Here is a 26,276-nt window from a genome sequence, read left to right as displayed (position 1 = left end):
CCATGTGGGGAATCGAACCCGGGTTTTCAGCATGACGAGCGGACGCATTAACCATAAGGCTTCCCCACCGCCCCAACAGCTGCAGTCAGTAAATGTAGTTACCAATTAATGCAAATGATCAAAAATAACAAAACTGCCAAAGGATATTCAATGTCAAAATTTATTTTTTAAATCATCAACACACTTGAAAAGTACAATTATCTAACAACAAAATACAAACCAACGACGAACGAATGCAGTACCGTTTCGGAATGTAACCCCATACGATGTGTTGAATAAACAAAATTCTATCACGATAAAACTGAAGTTGTTAAGTTATAATGATAACCATCCATCACACAAATGTCAATATTTTCAACACTGCTGAACAATAATTGATCACATCCGTTAGAACTACTATTCCTGTATAACAGAATAGCGTTCTCATGGTTCGATACGCATGCTTTACTACTTAACTGTTAATTGATTCTCCAGAGGGCTGTTTACGTGACATAGGTTAAGCAGACAGTACGTGTCCTATACAATATAAAGTTGTCCAACTGCGCAGGCAGTTCTGTGATACCTTGTGAACCTTAGTACAGAAGCACACCAAACACTTCACTGTTTGAGCAATTACTATATTGCGTAAAAACTGAAAACTGAAAAATGCGATGCTTCCGCGTTTTAAGCATTGCTGTCGTTTGTATAACTTGTGTTTATCGAGCACACACGGAGAAAATGTGCTCAAAGATTGATGATGTGCCACAACTAAGGAAAAACCAGCGACTTCCTGGTAAGAAATTATTTTCAACAATGACCGATGGAGTCATGTTATGTGCACGTTTATGCCTTGGAGCTCTCCTGTGTGGTTCGTTCAACTTCAACATCAGAACTGGTGTTTGTGAACTCAATGACGTCACTCTTGGAACGGAAGTAACGGAAGTAATCCACGCACCAGATTATGTTTTTTCCGAAGTCAACTCCTGGCCAAAGGTAATCTTTATGATCTCTGTGTTTGATTAGTTTCTCTTTGTGGAGCCTTACATCCCTGCTTGTCTTAAAGAGACGGCTATTGTGACATCGTGTCCCAATTGCGCAGATACCGCTGTCATCCACTGCTTTTGCGGGCTCTGACTAGAACATATATATGCTGCAGGAATGTAGGTTGAATGATGTGGGCTGCTGACATATGGGCATTCGAGATGTAAATGGAATTGGATTGTCAGGATCTTGGCCCTGGGGATGTAGATGGGATGTTGTGGGTTGCCCAATTTTGGCTTACGGATGCATGTTGAATGCTTTGGGCTAAGGATATGGGCCTTACTGATGTATGTGGAATGTTGTGGACTGTATGGGCCAAACGGACGTAGGTAGAATGTTGTGGGCAGTCGGGATATGGGCCTAACAGACGTAGGTGGAATGTTGTGGGCTAAGGATATGGGCCTAACGGGTGTACATGTAGGTGGAATGGTATTGGCTAAGGATATGGGCCTAACGGGTGTAGGTGGAATGTTGTGGGCTGTCGGGATATGGGCCTAACGGGTGTAGGTGGAATGTTGTGGGCTGTCGGGATATGGGCCTAACTGGTGTAGGTGGAATGCTGTGGGCTAAGGATATGGGCCTAACGGGTGTAGGTGGAATGTTGTGGGCTAAGGATATGGGCCTAACGGGTGTAGGTGGAATGTTGTGGGCTAAGGATATGGGCCTAACGGGTGTAGGTGGAATGTTGTGGGCTAAGGATATGGGCCTAACGAGTGTAGGTGGAATGTTGTGGGCTAAGGATATGGGCCTAACGGGTTTAGGTGGATTGTTTTGGCTAAGGGTATTGGCCTAACGGACGTAGGTGGAATGTTATGGGCTAAGGATATGGGCCTAACGGGTGTAGGTGGAATGTTGTGGGCTAAGGACATGGCCTAACGGATGTAGGTGGAATGTTGTCGACTGTATGGGCTCAACGGGTGTAGGTGGAATGTTGTGGGCTGTCGGGATATGGGCCTAACTGGATGTAGGTGGAATGCTAGGCTGTCGGGATAATAACGGGTGTAGGTGGAATGTTGTGGGCTAAGGGATATGGGCCTAACGGGTGTAGGTGGAATGCTGTGGGCTAAGGATATGGGCCTAACATGTACGTGGAATGTTGTAGGCTAAGGATATGTTGGATGTAGGTGGAATGTTATGGGCCTAAATATGGGTCCTAACGGGTGTAGGTGGAATGTTGTGGGCTAAGGATATGGGCCTAACGGGTGTAGGTGGAATGTTGTGGGCTAAGGATATGGGCCTAACGGGTGTAGGTGGAATGTTGTGTGGGCTAAGGATATGGGCCTAACGGGTGTAGGTGGAATGTTGTGGGCTAAGGATATGGGCCTAACGGATGTAGGTGGAATGTTGGTGGAATGGGCCTAGCGGGTGTAGGTGGAATGTTTGTGGATATGGGCCTAACGGGTGTAGGTGGAATGTTGTGGGCTAAGGATATGGGCCTAACGGGTGTAGGTGGAATGTTGTGGGGCTAAGGATATGGATGTAGGTGGAATGTTGTAGGTAAGGATATGGGCCTAATGTAGGTGGAATGTTGTGGGCTAAGGATATGGGCCTAACGGGTGTAGGTGGAATGTTGTGGGCTAAGGATATGGGCCTAACGGATGTAGGTGGAATGTTGTGGGCTGTAAGGATATGGGCCTAACGGGTGTAGGTGGAATGTTGTGGGCTAAGGATATGGGCCTAACGGGTGTAGGTGGAATGTTGTGGGCTAAGGATATGGGGCCTAATGGGTGTAGGTGGAATGTGGAATGTTATGGGCTAAGGATATGGGCCTAACGGGTGTAGGTGGAATGTTGTGGGGCTAAGGATATGGGCCTAACGGATGTAGGTGGAATGTTGTGGGCTAAGGATATGGGCCTAACGGGTGGCTAAGGATAGGTAACAGGGAATGTTGTTGTGGGCTAAGGATATGGGCCTAACGGGTGTAGGTGGAATGCTAAGGTGAGGCTAAGGATATGGGCCTAACGGGTGTAGGTGGAATGTTGTGGAGCTAAGGATATGGGCCTAACGGGTAAGGATAGGTGTAGGTGGAATGGCTTGTGGGCTAACAGGTGTATAGGTGGAATGGGCTAACTAACGAGGTGTAGGTGGAATGTAACAGGTGGTGGTAGGAATGTTGTGGGCTAAGAATAGCTGGGATATGGAGCCTAACGGGTGTAGGTGGAAGTGGAGGATATGGGCCTAACAGGTGTAAAGTGGAATGTTGTGGGAATATGTAGGTGGAATGTTGTGGGCTGTAAGGATATGGGCCCTAACGGGTGTAGGTGGAATGTTGTGGGCTAAGGATATGGGCCTAACGGGTGTAGGTGGAGTGGAATGTTGTGGAATGACATGGGCCTAACAGGTTTAGGTGGATATGGGCCTAACTGGTGTGTAGGTGGAATGTGTGGAATGTTGGGCTGTGGGCTGTCGGGATATGGGCCTAACGGGGATAGGTGGAAAGCTGTGAGGCTAAGGATATGGGCCTAACGGGCCTAATGGGCCTAATGGGTGTACATGTAGGTGGAATGTTGTGGGCTAAGGATATGGGCCTAACGGGTGTAGGTGGAATGTTGTGGGCTGGATAGGTGGATATGGGATATGGGCCTAACGGGTGTAGGTGGAATGTTGTGGCTAAAGGTGTAAGGGATATGGGCCTAACGGGTGTAGGTGGAATGTTGTGGGCTGTATGGGCCTAACAGGGTGTAGGTGGAATGTTGTGAGGCTAAGGATATGGGCCTAACGGGTGTAGGTGGAATGTTGTGGGCTAAGGATATGGGCCTAACGGGTTTAGGTGGAATGTTTTGGCTAAGGGTATGGGACTAACGGGCGTAGGTGGAATGTTGTGGGCTAAGGATATGGGCCTAACGGGTGTAGATGGAATGTTATGGGCTAAGGATATGGGCCTAACGGGTTTAGGTGGAATGTTTTGGCTAAGGATATGGGCCTAACGGGCGTAGGTGGAATATGCTGTGGGCTGTCAGGATATGGGCCTAACGGGCGTAGGTGGAATATGCTGTGGGCTGTCGGGATATGGGCCAAACGGATGTAGGTGGAATGTTTTGGGCTGTCGGGATATGGGCCTAACGGGTGTAGGTGGAATATGCTGTGGGCTGTCGGGACATGGGCCTTAATTATTTAAGCAGAATGTTGTGGGCTGTCGTGATATGGGTCTTGGGGATGTAGGAAGAATATGTTGTGGGTGTGGGTCTTGGGGAGGTAAGTGGAATATTGTTGGCTGCCGATATGGTCTCAGAGGGATGTAGGTGGAAAGCCGCAATATGAGTCTTGGGAATATCGATTGAGTCATGTGTCTGGATGTGGGCTGCGTGGATATAAATGGAATGGTGTGGATTGCCGCCAGGTGAAATGTTGTTGATTATCGCCATGTGGGCCTCGGGGAAATAGGTGGTCTGTTGATGCCATACCGTCCCCGCGAGACAGGATCGTCCACGACCCTACATCAGTGCTTGGTTTCGACCTATTGGTCTGATCGAAAGCGAGAGTACGATCTCACATATCGATAGTTCAATCGCAGAAGGTGCTACAAAATCAAGTCCGGGTTCAACAGACGTGGGTTGCCACTCAAATTATTTCATAAATTCAACGGAAACATTTGCGAAGTAGTACAAACTTTGCAATCAAACACACCGACCACTTTACATATTTGAGCGCAAACTTCATTATTTTTGAAACTTGAACGAATGAATGCCAATCGCAGTAATTGGGCTACAGTGCTATTTTCAGACGTCCCCCCTGTTGACTGTCTCATGTTTCTGGATGCGCAGTATTACGAGATGTTGTCTTTACTGTGGTAATTTTGCTTCTCTGTTGAAATCTCAGCTTAATTTTCATTATCTGGTCGGGTCGTCTGCTATTGCAGTCATCTTTGTGAAGCCATTCGAAATAAGAACATCGATCTGACACAACGCCTGTGCTACACACAATCGAGGAAAGAAAAACAGGTTTAAAAATAAAAAAAAGTGGAAACTGAATCTAGGATATTGTCGAAATCGAATGGATTTTGGAAGAATATTATGTATTATATGTTCGCATGTATCTCCTGTCAGAGACTTGCCGGAGTGTGTGTAAGCCACTCGTGCTTAGAGTCCCAGTACTGTCAACCAAACAACGACAGTGACTATTCCTGCAAGCCTTTGGGTGAGTATAAGGATGAAAGGCATTCACGTCTAAATTTCAACATTTTAATGCCATACTGAAGTTTGTCTTTATATGGAGCTTTAAAACACCACACACAATGAGCATTATTCATGAAAACAAAAATCTGAATTCAATTAAGCGTTGATAGTGTTTCATTTTGGGTACTTGCAGGGGAAATATTCATATTACCAATTTCATCAAATGTCCTTCTTGGCTGGACATCACCTATATAGAGTTTACTGGACAATGTATTGTTATATTATTGCTGTCAAGTGTGCTACATTTACAATAGTCTTTTTTCATCAATGTCTTTGTTGCGTTCTATGAAAATGCCCCCGTTCTAGGATTAATTTAGAGAAGGGTGATTTTAAACAAATGGTGACGCGACATCCTATATGTAATGAACAGATTGAAAGCAGGTGAAAACAGACCTTATAGAATTGAAGGGAATCGTCAAAACGGAACATGCATGTTGAGACTCACGACACATGTACCGAAATATTATATTGTATTATATTTTCTATTTTGAGAACGTTTTAAAGGCTCAATCTTGACTAGTTCAAATACTTGAATAATAAATCTCCCACAAAGCATGAGTGACAAATATGGGAATAATGTATAATGCAAGTATGGGTGATACAGGAGGAATATTGGTTATATAAAAATCGGTGCAAAGCCATATATCTTAATTTATTCATTTCCCTTCAAACTATATCCTAGTACCAAAATACATGCTTACTATCACGCAGTTCATATGTACTCATTTCCCACCATGGCTTGTGCGTTTGTTTTATGGTTTTGTTTACTGCTCATTTTGTGTCTCTTTGTCTTTTCAATTGTTTTGCATGTTTTTAATTGCACACATATTTCTTTTATATATATATATCTCAATGAACATTCTTATAGTGAGTGAGTTAATATTTAACGTAACATCGGCAATATTTCAGCCATATTGTGACGACAAAGAGTTATGTACTAAGAATATAAACATATGTATACTTATATAAAACCCCGGCCAGCGAAGGACAGTATAACCACTAGAATATCACAAATCGAGTAAAACTAGTGTTCAAAACAACACACTATAAAATCGGGCTAGAGATCGCCAACAACTGAAGGTAGATCACCATACTAAGGACCACGGGGACTTACATTACAATTGCTTCCTGCATGGGCCCTAGCTGGATTTACACCATTCCCTCAGTCTCTGGGAAAGTTTGTCATAATTTAAAATAACAAATATTCTATGTTTAAAAAGCATGGTTGAGGTAAATGGACTTTGAAAGGTTTTGGGACTTACGTATGCTCTCAGGAGGACAAAAAATTTTACGATCCCCTTTGAGGATACAGCCACTACATTCTTATAGTATAGTTTAACGATGCGATAATTTAATTAGCAAACGAAAGATGCACTACTACTGTTTTACAGATAAAAATGCAAGATGCAGTAGAGGGGGTTCGGGTGATCCTGGCACATCATCAGCTCAGGGCCCTTGTCCCCTCTATACGCAGCCCAGACTGCGAATGGGACTTCTCACTGGAACTTTCCGGAGAATATGTTGACTCCCTAACACTACAGCCTTCTGCATTAGCCAGAGTGCCAGAAGGGCTGTGCTCCCGGTGGAGAACCCGGGCACTCTCCTGATCTGCGCCAAGAGATCAGAAGGTACCAAACCAAGGGCACCGAGAACAATGGGGAGCCTCACGACAGTGTACTTGGGATGCAAGCGAGACATTTCAAAGGCGAAGTCCGCATATTTAGCATGCTTTTCCTGAATCTTGTCAATCACGTTGCTGTCAAAAAGGGACAGAAAACTCAATGATATAGATAAGTTCATTAGCTTTATCAAAAACGACAAGATCAGGTTTGTTGGCTGTAATTCTTCTGAGGCTGTATATTGGCCTAATCCAAAGAAGCTTAAGCTGTCATTTTCAATGACACCCTGGACATGCTCAGGGTCGTACCATGGGTGGACCTCGGAGTCAAAGCCACAGGCATGCGAAGACGATAGTAGGAGGAGCGTGCCATGGCATCATGTCCAATGTGTTGGACAGTCTCTGTAAATTCATTACACAGTCAGTATTTCATGTCAATATATTTTCTTTAAGAATCACATTTAGACAATCGCGAGTGGGAAGTGACTGGTCTTGGGCAGCAAAAAGAAAGCCCTCTGTTTCACATTTAAGACCAGCCGACTTCATCCAGTTGGATTACTGTTCTGTTCCACACACTGCATGTATGCACGATGCAATGGCTTCTCAGAAAGCTTCTCTACAAATGACCGATTCCGGGCAGATTTGGTGAAGGACTTCATTGATTGGCATATATAAACGATTAAGAGAGCAGCGAGCAGCGAGCAGCGAGGGTGATGGGCTCTGTTATCAAACATGATCCTTCTATTCAGGTGGTCAAGACTATGGATATCTTGTTTTATCCAATCATCTACTCAAAAGGAATAAGAAAGGACTGGCACAGCAAACGTATTGGTGGCTTGTTTCGAGCATCTAGTTCTGAGCTCCAGATTTTCTTTAAGCAAGTTTCATACTCGGCCCGAAGTTTGTCTTGAATCTAGGCATTCTGGAGCTTGTCTCGAACTTGCATTCCAAGATAGGTGTAGACCTAATCTTCCACAAGATGCTCAATAACTCCTCTCCGCTGTAACTTGACCGATCCATCATTAACTACCTTGCCACGTTTCAAATGAAGAGTATTACATTTGTCGAGTCCAAATGTCATACCAATACCATTAGAAAATGACTCGACAAGGGGAAACTGCTCTTTCAAACTGGTATCTCCTTTGGCAAGGAGCTCGATGTCATCTATGTAAAGGAGACGAGCAAGAGGTGTTAGGGATCTGTGCTGAGGAGGTCCGGGATGGTAGCCCTCCCCGTTGTAGAGCAGAAAACTCGAAGGATTTAATGACAAACAAAAAAGCAAAGGACTAAAGGAGTCCCCCCTGGAATATTACCCTTCTGATTGGAATAGATTCCAAAGTCTGGACCTGTCCACATTTCACATTTCAAGTTGAGTCGACCAGCATCTCATTAAAGACTTGAGTATATCAAGTAGTCGCTCAGGTCAATACAATGAAGAGACCTCAGAATCCATTCATGAGGGACAGAGTCTATTGATTACCTTGTCTGTGTCTTGGAAAGTAGGCTGAAGTATTTAATTATGTACACGCTTAAATGGTGGCAGTTGTATTGCAGTTGTAATGTACATGTGAGCAGTTATTAAGGCCCAAATATCCCCGTCGGACTAACTGTCTACGTTTACGGTATTGTTGTCTGTTTTCAGTAGAGGGGGCATCAGCCGTTTCCGTGCAGTGGTTACAAGCGTATAAGGAATGACAAGTCTTTATGGATGATCAAATTCTTTATTGTATAGCGACGTTTTCGGTATAGATACTTACTTACGGTATACGTATCTGTAATGAAACGTCGCTATTATATTTCTAGAATGCCTATCAAACAGTACAAGCATATTGGATGTTGTTCTGCTTGAATTGCTAGACTAAATAATCTATTCCGCTGGAGTAGCAATCAATAACTTCCTACTGTCTCACTTGTTCTACAAAAAACAAATATATAGTGTATCCCCACGTTACCTCTTTTCGAGCGTCACCTCATTTCGAGCCGCCAATATACACGTGCGGATTTATTTGATGACGTCATCCAGGTAGCCACTTCAAAGCGGAACGCAGGTTACAAGTTGTCAGGCTGTCTAGGACGTAATCATGTGGCGTGTGAAGCTGCAGGTGGTAAGTTAGATAAAAAAACGTAAACCCATGACAAAAAGTCACTATTTTGCCTACTGCATATTTTTTTTAAAGTTTAAAGCTGCATTTCTTGCACTGAAAACATTTGACATCACTTCGAAGTTATGCCGTCTGCAGAATGTAAACTTCCGGCCAGGATCACATGACTTACATCATGTGGCTGGCTATTTTTAACTTGCATCGCGATCGCTAGTAGGGGCCGTCTTATAAGTGTTGTAACCAATTTTTCGGTGTATTGCAGAATTCAAGACCCTCGTCGTATAGGGTTTATGACCCAGAGGCTATGACCAGGGCATATTTAGCCGTTGTGGAAGACAATATGCCTGTCAAAACTGCAGCTAGGAAGTTTTCTGTACCTGAGACGACTCTCAGAGATCGTGCTAGGGGTAGGATCCATCCAGAAACACTTAAGTCAGGGACTGAACCAATTCTTAGTTTAGAAGAGGAGTCTAGACTTGTTGAACATCTAAAGTTCATGAGTAGTGTGGGGTACGGATACACCAGGGTGGAGGTCACTACACTGGCATCTCAGTATGCTGTTCAACTGGGAAAACGAAATAAAGATGATCCCTTTTCTCTCCATTGGTATTATGGATTTATGAAGCGATGGCCTTCTCTCATGCTGGACAAGCCACGCCCTCTCGAAGTTTTCAGAGCAAAGGCGACGTCGCAGGAAGCAGTTTCCAAATATTTCGTCGAACTTCGGGCCGTGCTAGAGAAGTACGATTTATTTGACAAGCCGCAATTCATCTATAATGTTGACGAAAAAGGGTTGATTGAGAACCATACTCCTCCTAAAGTGGTATCTTCTTCTGAATATCGATGTGTCGCGGTTACTACACCAAGATCATCAACAACAACTTTAATTGGTTGTGGGAACGCTCTCGGACAACAAATCCCTCCTTACTTCGTATTTAAGGGACAGCGTCTGCGTTCGGATCCGTCACAGCCGATTCTCCTTCTTTACGACGGGCACCGCTCTCATGTTTCTCTCCCCATCATTGACTGGGCCATATCTCGGAACATTGTCTTGATGGTACTGCCAGCTCACACTTCTCATGTTTTACAACCACTTGACGTTGGTTGTTTCGGGCCACTAGAAAGGATCTACAATTCCATGAAGCACACGTATATGAGAGAACAAGTCACCACCAACATAGATAGGAACGCTATGTGTGCTGTTGCTTGTAAAGCATACACGTCGGCTCTTTCTCCAAGAAACTTGATGTCCTCGTTTGAGAAATGTGGAATATTTCCATTTGACGATTCTGTCGTGTCTGCGGAAGCCTTGAGACCTTCTACAGTTTTTTATTTCATCCGAGGAAAACCGCGAAGCCGACGACTCACTTTTTAGACAGAAGGAAGACGCTCTGCACAAAATTAAGTCTGCACCAACACTGAAGCGGAAAGTCCTCAGCTCTATCGTCAGTGGTAAAGCCATCACAGAAGAAAATACAGTGTTCAAAATTCAAGAACACACTCAGAAACAGCCAGTCAAGAAGAGGAAGCAACAGTCTGCACAGAAGAAAAAAGTATCACAAGTTCGTTCAACTCTCTCTCTGCCAAACCAAGCACGTCTGGGTTGTCTCACGTACGAGAGGATGTCGCAAGTGACAGCGGTACAGACACGGACACTGAGGGTGATGACGAAGTGTGTTGTGTTTGCAAATTGTTTCAACCGAAAGAACTGCAAAATTGTGTCTCGATTGTATTCACAAAGTGGGCTCAGTGTACGCACCCGAGTTGTGATCACTGGGTACATCTCAAATACTGTACGCAGGTGCGCGTTGTGAGATCAACAGCTGAATTCTGGTGTCCGTGTCATTCGGAAAATTCAGAGGAATAGAGCCTGTTTGTCGACTGAAGTGACAACTGTACATAAGTTTTAATATTTAATTTCCTAGTTCCCATAACTCATCGTGTCATAACAATACATGTACGCTTACGGCAGTGAGACGACAATTTGCCAGAACTAACAGTGAAATCATATTCATGATCGAGTCACTGTGCTATATTGTGCATATATGCTACATTAATCATTTTAGCGGAAATTTAAAGACTTATACTCGTTTGGAACATTTTGGATGACTGTGAATTCATAAGACCGCTTCAAGTTTTGAGATCACCCGCGCTGGCTGACACTGTGTTAAATACGTCAACAATATTGAGGGGTTCGAAAAGAGGTGACGTCACAAAACATGGCGATCAACTAGGTCACTTCGAACTTCGAGGTATGTTCTGCTGCAAACAAACGACGCATCTCCTTAGCTAACAAATTTAACAGCACAATAATTGTAATTCAAAGTAAGATAACTATTATTGATATATCTCAAAGCATTTCTCCTGATTGTCATTGTTTGTCTTAGGGGCTCGAAAACACCGTACGCGAGGATATAATATAACCAAACAACAACGAGTTATGCGACACATAAAATATACATGTTAAAACATAAATACGAACATAAAATCCGGTCTTGCTAACAACACATGACAAAAATACCTATGTATTCTTCCCATGTTGGCTTTGATAAGTTCTCGTTGTAAAATGGGCAAGTTAAATAGAAACGACAAACCCCCTTTCCACATCCATAATACTTTAATTTCGTCCCTGTTAAAACAACATAACCTTTTCTCCACTGGAATGTTGTTTCTCCTTGTTTCGATTCTAAGTGTAGCAATTCCACACCCGAAGCGTTCCTTTGTGTTCTTGGTAATAGGGGCGGTGGGGTAGCCTAGTGGTTAAAGCGTTGGCTCGTCACGCCGAAGACCCGGGTTCGAATCCCCACATGGGTACAATGTGTGATGCCCATTTCTGGTGTCCCCCGCCGTGATGTTGCTGGAATATTGCTAAAAGCGGCGTAAAACCAAACTCAGTCAGTCAGTCTTGGTAATAGGGTTTGACAATAGTGTTCTGTGGCGTAGGATTCTTAAATGTTCTATATCATCTCAGTTTGTTTTTCTGGAATCGCTGAGTACCATAACCGCCTACAATGTCCTCTCCCAGTGTGACATATACCTTTCAAATGATGCTTTATGTACACGTTTCAACAGTGATTCTTTCATTGAGAGTTAGTAAGGTTTACCGCCGCCTTGAAATATATTTCAATAATGTCACAGTTAGTCAGTTTGATGTGGAATAAGTCCCAAATTAAACAGGCTGAAGTTTGTTTGTTTGTTTGAAGATGTTGCAACTATATGGACGCCAACGATGGCATACAAGCCTAGAAACAATCAGGGCCGACCGGGTTTCGAATTCATGATCAAAATTTCAAACACGCTTGAGAAGCGCAACTGTCGACAGCGAATATCTGTAATTGTTAGTCGTCACCAGCGCCCATACACATGATATATCAGATATATCTAAAGAAGGAAAGAATCCATTTTGTAATTCATTTTTCAACAGTGGTTACATCGTGCTCCGATGTGCAACAGTGTCAACCCGCGAGTCCAGATGGCGAGTACTGGCTCCATGTGGGGAGCCATCCCTTCAACCAGACCCGGATATACTGTCACGACATGAATACAGAGAATCCTCGGGAGTATGTAACACTTATAAATGAAAACTATGGCTTCTACCCGGGAGTTAGCTCTCTGGGGTGTGGCGTTGAAAAACCTAAACCAGAGTTGGAGAATGATCAGTGGTTTCAAAAGATTGGATTTGATGTCAAGGTGAGTGACATAAGTAGTATGTAATTAGGTTAACCTTATGCGGATTGAGACTCCACCTGAAAGATCATATTTATTTCATAAATACCCATTCTTGAATACCAAAGTTACACAATAAAGCACCTTTACCTTCAGTGTTATTCCCATTGGGATTATGGGAGGCATTTTATGTATCAACGTGTCTTAATTTGTCATAAGCACATACTTCGGAAAATCAATTGTCGATGGGGTAAAAATTCGAGCAAACATGTCAAACCAGGTTCCCTCATTGAAAAGTATTAATTCAGATGAAATAGTGTTTAAATAGCATTCATAATTTAATGTCATGATGACAAAACTTGTCTTATGCACTCTCACTTACTCCAGAAAATTAATTGTCGGTGCAGTAACCATTAGCGCAAACATATCAAATCTAGCTCCCTCACAGAAGATGCTTAATACAGACCAAGTAGGCTGTAAAAGGTATACAGAATTTACTGTCGGGATGACACAACTTATAAAAAAATAAACACAACTAATATTATCCTGTAACGAAGACGATACGGTACGCCTGGAAGTCGGGAAGGAATATAGTCACGACAATATAATCCATGACAGTCATTAAATGTTTGAGTCAGACCTATTTCTTCCTCCTTCCAAAGCACATGACTGTAGTGAAGAACGACTACACATTCGCCAACTGGACAAACAAGGCAAAGCCATACGGCAGGGCTGCTGACTGCTATACCGGTCACGGAAACAGTGTGGCAGTGTGTGGAACTAAAGGACGATTCAAGATTGACTTGAGGGGAACTGGATTGGCTGTCGTGCCAGAGGTAAGCATCTATGACACAAGTTGCACAGAATACTAATCAGTCTCGAACTTTGCTGTCCAGAAAATTAGTTAAACAGTACCACATCTTCAAATTCGTTTATGCTGAAAAGCCAGTCATCTTTTGGGTTATGTCAGCATGTGAAGCTGATGTCATGTTTGTGAGAGTCTACGGTTTCACTGATACCTGCTGATCAATTGGAGACCTGTAAGAGAAGAGGGACTGAAGCTGGGGAAGCGGTATGTTAACTATTATACAAACAACATGTTGCACGCATTTCCAAGCGTATTACAATCGAATGTATTTAACGTTTGTAGTACATGTAAAATCCAGGTGTGAATTCATAATACGTTCACTGTGTTTCTGTTTGGGGATCACAGGGTAATGAAAACCACCAGTGTCACTAGACTAACATCTAGTCTCTATCTCTAGGTTAACATCTAGAATCTGAAAAGAACATATGTTACTATGCTACTATCTCCATCTGTATTGTTATATGTAAGTTGATATGAGCGGTAGGAGTTCCAAGAAAACCATAATTTGTATCTAGCCATGTTTGACCAACAACTTTTCTCACAACAACCTCCAATATAGCATACCACAATATAACACCACAATGAGACTTTTTTACGGGTCGGTGTTTTGTAAGGTTCCTTGCAAGAGGTTGTTGTCTGAATGTATCTAGAATCTGAAATGAACATATGTTACTAAACAAACGTTTCCTGAATCATATTCATAAAATATGATAAAAAAGGCCCAGAAACATTCTTTATTTTCAGAAACTGTGGTGACCTAGATATGCCACATAGTCTATATTTGCATGGGGTGTATGGGTGTATTTGTTTCAGGGTTTGTATGACAGACTATAGTATCAGGGGCTTGGTGATCGGGTGGTCACCATGCCTCGATTGTGTAGATCGCTGACAAAACTAAAACTATCTCCTTCTGCATTGTTATATGTAAGTTGATATGAACGGAAGGGATTCCAAGAAAACCATAATTGTCATCCAGCTACGTTAGATCAACAACTTTTCTCACAACAACTTCCAATGTAGCATACTACAATGTAATACCACATTTTAATGGGTCGTTTAATAATAATAATAATAATAATAATAATAATAATGTCCATTTGTATGGCGCCGTTTCCACACACTAGTGTATGCTCATGGCGCCCCGTGTGTACGGCTAAAAACTGCAGCAATTGTACAAGTCATTCGTAATATTTCCTGAACAGATGGGTCTTCAATGAAGATTTGAATAAGTCAAGAGTTTGCTGTTTTGATGGTTATGGGAAGACTGTTCCACAGTGAAGGAGCAGCATAGCTGCATGATCTGTGACCATAGTTCTTGAAATGGATAGGGGGTGTTGTTAGGAGGAACTGTTGGTGTGATCTCAGCTGTCGTGGTGGTGTGTACATTGAGATGAGTTCAGAGAGGTACTGAGGCGCTAGGTCATGTAGACATTGGAACACAATGGTCAAGATCTTGAATTCGATTCTGGCTTGGATGGGCAACCAGTGAAGGGACTTTAGGACAGGGGTTATGTGAGATCTTTTAGGTGTTAGGGATACAATGCAGGCTGCAACGTTTTGGATTTTCTGGAGTTTTGTCAAGTGTGCAGAGCTGAGTCCAAACAGAATGCTGTTTGAATAGTCCAGTCTAGATAGAACGAGGGACCGTAAACCTGTAAACCGTTTACAGATTTTAAAGAAAAGGTTCTAGTCGGTGTTTTGTAAGGTTACTTGGAAGAGGTTCTTGTCTGAAACCCAGTGAGTGGGTTTAGTTTTACGCCTCCTTTAGCACTATTCCAGCAATATTACGGCGGGGTATACATTGTACCCATGTGGGGAATCGAACCCGGGTCTTGGCTGCGACGAGCAAATGCTTTAACCACAAGGCTATCACTCCGCCCCTCTCAATGTTCAGGACTGGGAGGTACTGAAAACGTCTATTCACTAACTGCATTGGGTATTTGAAAGCAAATAAAACGTTTACATACATCTATAAAAAAGTCTGTTAGTGTTTTACAAACGTGAATCACTGCCATTAAAGACAATATTGTTGGAGATACATAAATATTGCTATGATCAAACACGGATTGACCGAAATATCAGGTCCGATCTTGAGGCATTAGTCAGTTTGTCACTGGAGTGTAAAATCTCCTGATTGGGTTTGTAACTAAAGTGAGCAGCTGAACCTTGGCATTGGGTTACAGTAATCTCAAAAAAGTTTGTTTGTCTGTTGCAAACGCGAGTCACTGCCATTTAAGACAATATTGTTGGAGATACATAAATATTGCTATGATCAAAGATGGATTGAACAGTTGATTAGTCCTAAAATTGAACCTTGTGAACCTTGGTCACAGACGATATATTCGTGTAATCGAAACATTGAAGTGAAAAGGTATAACAAACATCTTTGCATTCTTTGTACCTTATGACATCGATCAGTTAGACTGCTAATGACGCATAAGCCTCACAAGGAAAACCTATCCCTGTAGAACACTGTACAAGATACGTCTGTGACCATGTTACCATAACGAATTGGCATCGAATCACCAGACAATTGTCACAGCTCACTTGTTTTCATAGCGCTGGTGAATACTTAACGTCGTCTTAATCTTGACTGACTGACTGACTGAGTTTAGTTTTAAGCCGCTTTTAGCAATATTCCAGCAATATCACGGCGGGGGACACCAGAAATGGGCTTCACACATCGTGCCCATGTGGGGAATCGAACCCGGGTCTTGGGCGTGACGAGCCAACGGTTTAACCACTAGGCTACCCCACCGCCCCTCTTAATCTTGATGAAAATTCAAACATATACCTTTATTGATCACCCTATTCACTTGAAAGTGATATAAAAAGCTGCAAAGAGTGTAAAGTTTCAGTTTAAAACAGCTTGATATAATGTATAACAAATAGGTTTCTAGGTAGGAGACAGCAAATGGATAGAAACGGTATCCGTGGGGTCATACATTGATAAAGGTACAAATATAAAAGATCAGGTAAGCACTATCTTCAGTGTTTAAAAACATCGCATCGACATTATCTGTCGGCTATCGAATCAGAATTCCCCATTGCAAATATTGAGAAAGTACTGAGATTATTGTCAATGATTATCAAAAGAATGATTTAAATACTGAAAAATGGTGTCTAACTGGGACGTAGCGGATGCATTTTACAATATTGGCCAACTTTAGTTGTACAAATTGTAAAAGAATTTCGCGTGGACACTATCATGACGGGATCAGCTTCCACATACCAGTACCTAAATACCAGGAAAACATGCAGTTTATAGGTAATATTTGTGAGAAATCAGAACACGTTTTTCGACACGAGTTTCATTACATGATACAGAGGTTATTATGCGTTTTGGATTTGGGATGGTACACATACTATATAGGGAACAGACACCTTCGCCTAGTTTTGCTAATTACAATCTTTGTTCCTGATACAATATATTTATCACCTAAAATACACTCCAGCGAACCTGCTAAAATCAAGTAACTAAAACATTACGGCGAAACCCCAAAACTGGTGCTTATAAACCTAGAAACATGGTGAGGACGACCCCAAGACGAAAGGGTTCTTTCGCAAAAATAAGACCTCTAGACCGAGCCCCCCAAACAAAACAAAGAAAAAACCAAGCAAACAAAAACGCCTAGGATACTGGAGTTTCCATTAAAGATCAAAGTATAGGTTATCGCCTTGCAAAATATTCAGACAGGACAATGGCCATAGCCAAGTTTCATTTCGTTTATCAAAGCCTTTTCAGCAACAGTGTCCATGTAATTGTAAGTCAAAATGATTCAATGTGGGATAAGCAGCTATTTCAAATGACAAATGACATGTTCTTGTTATGTTTTCAGCAAACTTGGAGGAAATATGGTTATCAGGCTATAATCGAGTCCATTTCTCGTAACCAAGAAGGAACCGTCATCGAGTTGAGATGTGGCGGGTATTGTGGCTATTGTGATCCCGTAGGTTCTCTGACGTTACAAGTAAATTCAAATGAGGGTGAGTGTTCTCTGCAACTGATTATCATCGCTGGAGTGATTTATAAGCTAGATTATCATTAGATTTAGTTTGATTTATTTAGCTGAATTTGGAACCGAACGGTATCATATAATAGGCCCATGACTTCTCTTCCCACGTACAGCCAATGTTATATGGTGTACCATATTCATGTATGTCATGTATCGTTATATTTGTTATGAAAGACACAGAATTGAAAATGTATTTATCGTCCTAACTAATTCTAGCAATTTTTTAAGTTTGTAAACAGTGGTTACAAGAGTTTTGGGTGTAAAAGGACTTGTAGATAGATTCAGTTGTAGATATTCACATGAGCATTAATGAAGATCACCTGAATGCTTAACATTCTGGTCAATCAGGCGATCATGCCATTGCATACTAGAATGCACATGTAAAGTCCGGTAGTACTAAAGACTGACTTTTCTTGACCTGGCAAGACATAGACTTTCAGATAATACACGATGACAAGTTATTGGCATGCATGACGAAGGGATGCCCTGTCGCATCATCGGTTCTACCGTGAATATTAATCAAAGTGTTATTAGTCGATTTGAAAGGAAAAGCGTGGCCACCGGTGAAGTAAAGGAACATCCAAGACCTTGACCACCAATAATAAGACAGCCCTACTTCGTTTGGCAAGACGCAATGCCTTATGTTGAAGAGCTGCGCCAGCACTGTCAACCAGTACTATGATAAAAAAGTTGTGGGCTGCTAGTCTGAGGAAAGCCGTCCGATCAAACGTCCTTTCCTCGCAGATAGGAACAGACACGGCCGTCTGTCGTGGTGCAACCCCCAAGAAAAACGCAAAATGAGATCTTACTGTTTGTTGGCCTGATGAAAGTTTCTATCGTCTACACCTTGCAGATGATCCATGCAGCTGAACCATTTAGTGGTAGTTCACTGATATTGTGGGGTCGCCTTACATACGACTGCAAGTTGGTCCTTATTACAATACATGGGGCACTCAGTTGTCATCGTTATCAACATAAAGTGCTGGATACTGCTGTCGTGCATAACTATTACCTTGCCAGTCGTCCGATATTCATTGTTGACAACGCTAGGGCGTCACCGTTCTCTAGCCGTCATCAACCATTCGCAGAAGAACATCATCGAAATATTACTGTGGCCGGCAGGAGCCCTGATATAAACCCCATCGAAATGTTTGTGACTGTCTATCTTGAACGCCAAGTTCGAGCCAGCGATCATCCTGTCCACCACCTGAAGGAATTGACGCAGGCACTTCATGAGGAATGACGTTCCAATGCTGGGAATTCGACGCTTTATTGCCAGTAAGAGGAGATTGACAGATGTTATCCGTGGAAGTGGCGGCTGTTCCAAGCACTGATGGGATCGCCAGTATGGTTTCATACAATCACTACAATCATTATTTGAAAATCATTCTTTGTGACCCTACTTTCCGGCATTGTTTACATTCACGTTTTTGAGTATTCCTCTCAGATTTCACAGTAAATTTTTGCCAAATTTAAGTTTTTGTTTTAATCAGATTAAATTATGTTACAGTTACCATTTTAACAAGCTGATTTTGGTACAGCAATACAAAATGTAGTGTTTTCGTAGTTATCATATGTGAAATAGTGGATGGTGCATGGTTAATGCACATGTATATATTTATTTGTTTATGAGGGTCTCGTGAGAAATATCGCTTGATATCACCCAAGCAATTTCTCCTGTGGAAGGCAGGAAATACTCAGGAACCCTAACTTGTTTGTTCTGCGTAGCGACTGTGGTAGATGAATGCCATATGCTTTCCTTCAGAGCTAGTCAACGCCTTCGAAACTAGCGATTTAGCGAGGCATTTGTGTTATAGAACTACTTCTTTGAGTGGCATTAGAATTTGGGAAGTACAATATAGAACAACCTCTCTTCCTGTTCCAATCCGGCTTGACAACGGTACAAGAATCTGCATGGAAACGTCGCACTCACAAAATAAAAGAAGTTGTTAGTCATAAAGTTTGTTCTATATTGTGATAGAACTAGTCTGTTATTATATAGTTTTATCTGACACTTAGCATGCATGCATGCATCGGTGCATATGTTAACAAGTGTATCACTTTCTTTCAGACTTACCGTCGATTTCTGCAACAACTGTGACGTGTGGTTAACTCTTTAAGTAGCTGTGGACCGTTAGAGAGGGTGGCTGAATGTCACAGTCTAATTTTTGTCCAGTTACCCCCTGAGCATACAAGTGACTGGATGTTCTTTTGAAAGCCACTTTACACAGAATTACAATTAAATCGCGTTCTGTCAACTGAATGAAGGAGGAAAGCCCGAATTTACGAAATTCGAGTCTTAGTCCTTTACAAGACTGGTGAAACCGATGAGCATGGGTGCTTAGTTGACAAGATCGTGATCGGTGCGACACTTGGATTTGAAATGACTATGACTGACTAATTTAGTCAAGTAAGACATCTATATGGTAATATGTTCTACAAACATATCATTTTCTGTGTAATGAAAGGGTTCGGAGGACGGACATGGTTGACCTTTAGACATTGATGAAACAGTCTATAGTCGTGTTATGTGAATAAACGTCGGCAAGAAGATACAAGTAAACAATCACAGCAGTATATGCGTTTGCTTTTTACTGAAAAACACTTTTGCCCAATATTATGAAGATTTCATAATAATTGTTTGGCGATCGATATTGAAAATAATAAACAATATGTCCATCTTGACATTCCATATATTATCCCACTGAGTCGAATGCCTTACTAAAGTCTACAAAAACTGGGTACAGTGTACCTCCATTCTTTGAAAGATATCGTTGAATTAACGAATACACAACGAACATATCTGTAGTAGTGTAACCTTTATTGAAGACCATATCTATAATGCTACGAACATGCTTTATTCCGATTAAGTTCTTCAGAACTGACCAACAACGTTTTGCATCGGCAATAGAGCTTTTCCACGCTTAGAACGCTTGTGTCATTCAAGTTCAGGTTTAAGACAGTTCTTTAATGATTTTCTAAGGTTCAGGTGTTCTTTATGATTCCGCTTATGTTAAAGTTCCATCCATTTTATCGTGTCTTTGAATCATTTTCTTCAGTTACAAGCATTTCCCGAAGCTTTTCCATTTAACCCTTTGGGTATAATTATGGTTTTTTGATTTGTGAACGAGAAGGGTCATTTTCCATCATTAAGCCCAGGGCTTAAATACAGGAAATCCTGATAATATCATGCTGTTTTTGCCTTTACTGCTTCACTATAACTTACTATCAATTTGTTATTCCGTTTGCTACTTCACTATAACTTACTATCATGCTGTTATTGCTTTTACTTTATCGCTATAGTGAGTGAGTGAGTTAATATTTAACGTCACATCGGCAATATCTCAGCCATATCGTGACGAAAACAATCCATACAATAAAAGGTGAAAACATTTGGAAGATTAAAACCTGTCGACGATGGACAGTAAAAATACTAGAGAATAACACTAGCGAGGAAAGCTAAACAATTCCAGTTAAAGAAGACAATACAGTATAAAACACGGGCAATAGATCGCCAACATCTGAAGGTAGATCACATAATAGGAACCATGGGGGACTTGCATTACTTTTGCTACCTGCATGGATCCTAGCTGGATTTACACCATCCCTTCAGCCGCTGGCGATTGTAGGAAAATTTATCCAACAGTTAAAATAACAAAACTACGTTTAAAATGTGATAATTTATATTTTACTTTGAAAGTTTTGGGACTTACGTACCCTCTCAGGAGGACAATAATTTTACTGTACTTTAACCCCCTTTGAGGGTACAGCCACTAACAATCTAAGTTTACTAATCTAAACTACCAATCATTAAAATACATCTATCTACAGAACATATTATTCAAAATTAATCTATGAAATCAATTTCTTTGAAAAAAAAACAATAATTAAATGATAATTAACAGTGTTAAAAAGATCCTTAACTGTTTTCACATTGAAATATTTATCCCTTATGACGGAGAATTCAACACAGTCAAGCAGGATATGCTTGGCCGTGACTCTCTCATCACAAGGGATACAAAACGGAGGATCTTCACCTTTTAACAAGTATTTGTGAGTATAACGCGTATGGCCAATGCGACATCGTCGCATGACGACCTCCTCAAATCTGGATTGACAACCCAAGTAGGTGTAACCAATATAGGGGTTTATTTCATGTAATTTATTGATACCTACTTGGGTGTCCCACTTCTTCTGCATCAGATCCCGGATGTAAGTTCTAATGCTAGCTAATGGAATAAGAAGTGGTGTCACAGATTTGTTGAGTGCTGCCTTAGCAGCAAGATCAGCCATTGTGTTCCCAGAAATGCAAACATTGCTGGGTAACCAACAAAAGACGATGTCGCATTCACCAGCAGCAAGCTCATTATACAATTCAATAATTTCTATTAAAAGTGGATATTTACAAGAAAGATTTTTAATAGCCTGAAGACACGGAAAAGATGATGTATTGTTAATATTTACGGTGTTTATTAATATGGCGTTAGCTTCTGCTGTGAAAATAGAGCTGTTATTTGGTAGTCGAGAAGATATTGTTCTTGATCCAATGACAGTGGCACATGCCACCGCGCCACCATCCTTGGACCCATCTGTAATTAAGGATTTATATGTATTGTATTTACTTTTTAATTGATTATATTCTTGTTTGTATTGTAATTCATTAGTTTCAGATTTCTTAAACTTTGTCAGAGTTAGGTCAACTTCAGGCCTCACCAGTTGCAAAGGGGGAGAAAAAAGAAGACGGGAAGGAGATATATTTTCCAGCTTAATGCCAGCAGCAATAATGAATGGCTTAATCCTGAGCCCAAGAGGCGGAACAAGAGAAGATTTCTTGTTGTACAAATCCTCATAAAGAGGATTAAAGATACAGTGAAATGCAGGATTAGACTCATTAGAATATAGTTTGGTAATATATTGTAATGATAATTTTATACGGCGCTGTGCCTCGACGTGGAGACTGTCAAAACAGGAGATGTTCTGAATGACCCAGGACAAAGTCTCAGAGCTTGGTGGTGGACAGAATCTAATAGTTGTAGGTTGCTTTTGCAGGCTCCACCATATACGATGGAGCCATAATCAAGCTTCGAGCGGACCAGTGATCTATATAAGTGTAGGAGGGTAGGTTGGTCCCGTCCCCAGTTTGAATGAGAAACGACTTTCAATAAATCGAGTGCCTTCAGGCATTTAGTTTTTAGGGATTTGATATACGGAAGAGAAGTTAAATGGGAGTCGAAAATCAGACCCAAGAACTTGGCCTCTTTTACAACCTTGATGGGAGTGCCATTTAAAGATAGTTCTGGGTTTCTATGTGGTTTATATTTACGGCAGAAATGTATGCAATTAGATTTTGATTTAGAAAATTTAAAGCCGTTTTCAAGACACCATTTATTTATTTTGTTTAAACACAACTGTAGTTGCCATTCAATAGTATGCATATTCTTACCGCGACAAGAAATGTTAAAATCATTCACAAAAAGTGATCCATCGATTGAATCATTTAAAACCTTGGATAAACTGTTGATCTTAATACTAAACAATGTTACAGACAAAATACTGCCTTGTTGGACACCCTGATCCTGACTATAATGGTCAGACAGGGTTGAACCTACTCGGACTTCAAATTGCCTGTGTGACAAAAACTGTGATAAAAAAGAGGTAAACGACCCCTTAAACCAAAATTATGTAAATCCTTTAAAATGCCATGCTTCGAGGTGGTTTCGTATGCTTTCTCGAGATCAAAGAATATCGATACTGCATGTTGTTTATTTACTATTGCATTTTTGACAAAGGATTCTAAACGTACCAAATGATCAATGGTACTACGATTGTTCCTGAAACCACATTGGATATTTTACATCAGTTTATTGGTTTCAAGATACCAAGTTAATGTATTATTCACCATTGTTTCCATGGTTTTACAGACACAACTCGTTAAAGAGATTGGTCTATAATTAGACGGATCAGTATGATCCCGGCCAGGTTTTGGAATAGGGATTACAATGGCATTACGCCAGGAAGTTGGGAAATTCCCTGAAGTCCATATTGAATCAAAAATATTTAGAAGTGTTTCCAAACATGATTCCGGTAAATTCTGGGACGTAATTTTACGAAGAATAATGTTTGGCGAGAGTTTCACCAACCTTATTGGCAATGTGAGACTTATCAGTTAATAAATTGTCACCATCCTTCAGATGGTGAACAGTAGATTTTGAACCTTTGCCCTTAATTCTCTGGATCACGTTCCACACCTTTGAAATAGGTGTGCGTTAATTTATCTTGGAAACGTAGTTTCTCCAAGACTGACGCTTATTCTGTTTAAATGCGCGTCGAGCCTTGGCATTTATAATTTTTACTTTGTCTAAATTATGGACCGTAGGATGTTTGCGAAAAAACTTTTCGGCTTTCTTCCTACTCTTTCTGGCCTGTTTACATTCATTATTGAACCATGGTTTGCGAATGTGAAGATTTGCAGAGGACTTAGGTATTGTTTGATCAGCTGTGGCAGTGAGCTGATCTGAAAATAGCTTAATTTAATAATCGGTAGTTATAAAACGGTCAGGTGATAGGTTTGAAGTACACAATATCTCATACAGTTGCCAATTTGCTTTTTTAAAATTCCACCTAGATGATGATGAATCAGCAATTGGGTTGATGGTTTTCAGAATGGTGGGAAACTGATCGCTGCCACAGAGGTGATCATGGACCGACCATTCAAATTCATTTAATAAGTTGGCATCCGTAAGAGAAAGGTCAAGCGCTGAATACATTCCAATAGCAGGATGAAATAAGTGTTAGATTCATCGTTATATGTGCAAAAATTATCGTCGTTAATGAATTCCTCAAGTATCTTCCCTTTACTGTTTGTATTTACGCTTCCCCCATATAGGGTTGTGGACATTCAGGTCCCCAAAGATAATGCATGGTTTAGGGAGCTGATCGTATAGCTGTTGAAGATCAGATTGTCGTAGTGAAGTAGAGGGAGGGATATACAATGAGCACAGAGTAAATACAATGTGATTAGTTAGCCGGACGGCAACAGCTTGAAGATTTGTATTAAGAGGAACGGGGCTGTTAATGACTCCCTGCCGTATAAAAATAGAAGCTCCTCCAGAAGCCCTATCTCCTGGTGGAGAAAAGAAATGATGACAATTGTATTGTCTTAAGTCAAATGTGTCAGTAGGTTTAAGATATGTCTCTTGGAGACACAGTGCTGACGGTTTATAATCTTGAATTAATAACTGTTCTTCATTAAAATTCTTTCTAAGTCCTCTGCAATTCCACTGGATGAGATTTAAAGATTGATTCATGGAGGCTCAACTTTATCACTATAACTTACTATCATGCTGTTATTGCTTTTACTACTTCAGTATAACTTACTATCATGCTGTTATTTTACTACTTCACTAGAACTTATTATTATGTTGTTATTACTTTTACTGCTTCGTTATACCTTACTATCATGCTGTTATTGCTTAATCTGCTTCACTATTACTAATTATCAGGTTGTTATTGCTTTACAATAACTTACTGTCATGCTGTTATTGCGTTTACTGCTTTACTATAACCAATTATCATGCTGTTATTACTTTTACTTATTCACTATAACTAACCGTCATGCTGTTTTTGCTTTTACTGCTTCGCTATACTTTACTACTACTACTACTACTACTACTACTACTACTACTACTACTACAACTACTACTAATTATTTATTATTATTACTCCCCATCAAACATTTAGACTCACTAGTGTAAATATAGCCACTTACCTCAGTCAACTGATCTAAACTCGATTTTGCAAAATATTCTATACAGGACTGTTTACAAATGAACGGATGTATTGTTAAACAAATCCGTAACGTTGAAAAGATTATTGTCATGAGTTCAATAAATGATGAGTGAGTGAGTGAGTTAAGATTTAACGTCACATCGGCAATATTTCAGCCATATCGTGACATATTTGACTTTGAAATAGAATATGTGTATATTATAAAACCTGTCATCAAAGGACAGTAAAACAACTAGAATATCACAATTAAAATTAAAACTAGTGTGGAAAGTTAAAACTAATAGCACTATTTGGACAATACAATTATAAAAAACAAGCTATAGATCGCCAACAACAGAAGGTAGATCACCATACTAGGGACATGGGGACTTACAGTACCTGTGCTACCTGCATGGACCCTAGGTGGATTTACACCATCCCTTCAGCTGCTGGCGATTGTAAGAAATGTTAGCCAAAATTAAAATAACAAGAATACTTCGTTTAAAAAACCTGGTAAGTTTAAATTGACTTTGAAAATTTTGGGACTTACGTACCCTCTCAGGAGGACAATAATTTTACAATACTTCAACCCCCCTTGAGAGTACAGCCATCTGAGTTATTAATTTAAACTTCCAATCATAAAACCTTTATCTATTTACAAATCAGTTAACGAATCTAATTCTTTTTAAAATGCAATAATTAAATGAGAACGTATATTATTAATAAGATCCTTCATAGTAGATTTGAAGTAGATATCCCTTGTGATGGAATATTCAACACAGTCAAGCAGGACATGCTTGATCGTGATTCTTTCATCACAAGGGATACAAAACGGAGCACCCTCACCTTTCAATAGGTATTCATGAGTATACCTTGTGTGGCCAATACGGCATCGTCGTATGATGACCTCTTCAAATCTGGACTGACAACCCAAGTAGGTGTAACCAATATAGGGTTTTATTTCACGTAATTTATTGATACCTACTTGGGTCTCCCACTTCTTTTGCATCAAATCACGGACATAGGATCTAATAGCAGCTTTGT

General features: G+C 40.7%; 1 protein-coding gene across 2 annotated transcripts in view; it reads left to right on the top strand.

Moving 5' to 3' along the window:
* The first annotated feature begins 547 nt into the window (after positions 1 to 547).
* The window catches only part of LOC124265272 (A disintegrin and metalloproteinase with thrombospondin motifs 9-like), a 41,155-nt gene continuing 15,426 nt past the window's right edge, over positions 548 to 26,276 (top strand). The window contains exons 1-6 of one of the 2 annotated variants that reach the window (XM_046700062.1): positions 548 to 972; positions 5,067 to 5,157; positions 12,340 to 12,605; positions 13,244 to 13,417; positions 17,289 to 17,436; positions 19,537 to 19,600. In XM_046700062.1, coding sequence (XP_046556018.1) covers positions 646 to 972; positions 5,067 to 5,157; positions 12,340 to 12,605; positions 13,244 to 13,417; positions 17,289 to 17,436; positions 19,537 to 19,577 — 1,047 coding nt within the window. In that variant the 5' untranslated portion in view covers positions 548 to 645 and the 3' untranslated portion in view covers positions 19,578 to 19,600. Of the gene's footprint in view, positions 973 to 5,066; positions 5,158 to 12,339; positions 12,606 to 13,243; positions 13,418 to 17,288; positions 17,437 to 19,536; positions 19,601 to 26,276 lie in introns of those variants that run through there. The other variant, XM_046700061.1, reaches the window with a different exon arrangement.

This window comes from Haliotis rubra, unplaced genomic scaffold (genome assembly GCF_003918875.1).
Source record: "Haliotis rubra isolate DU_JTF1 unplaced genomic scaffold, ASM391887v1 Scf97, whole genome shotgun sequence".
Classification (NCBI taxonomy): Eukaryota; Metazoa; Mollusca; class Gastropoda; order Lepetellida; family Haliotidae; genus Haliotis; species Haliotis rubra.
Note: the sequence above shows the minus strand (reverse complement) of the source record. Positions and strands in the feature narration are given on the sequence as shown.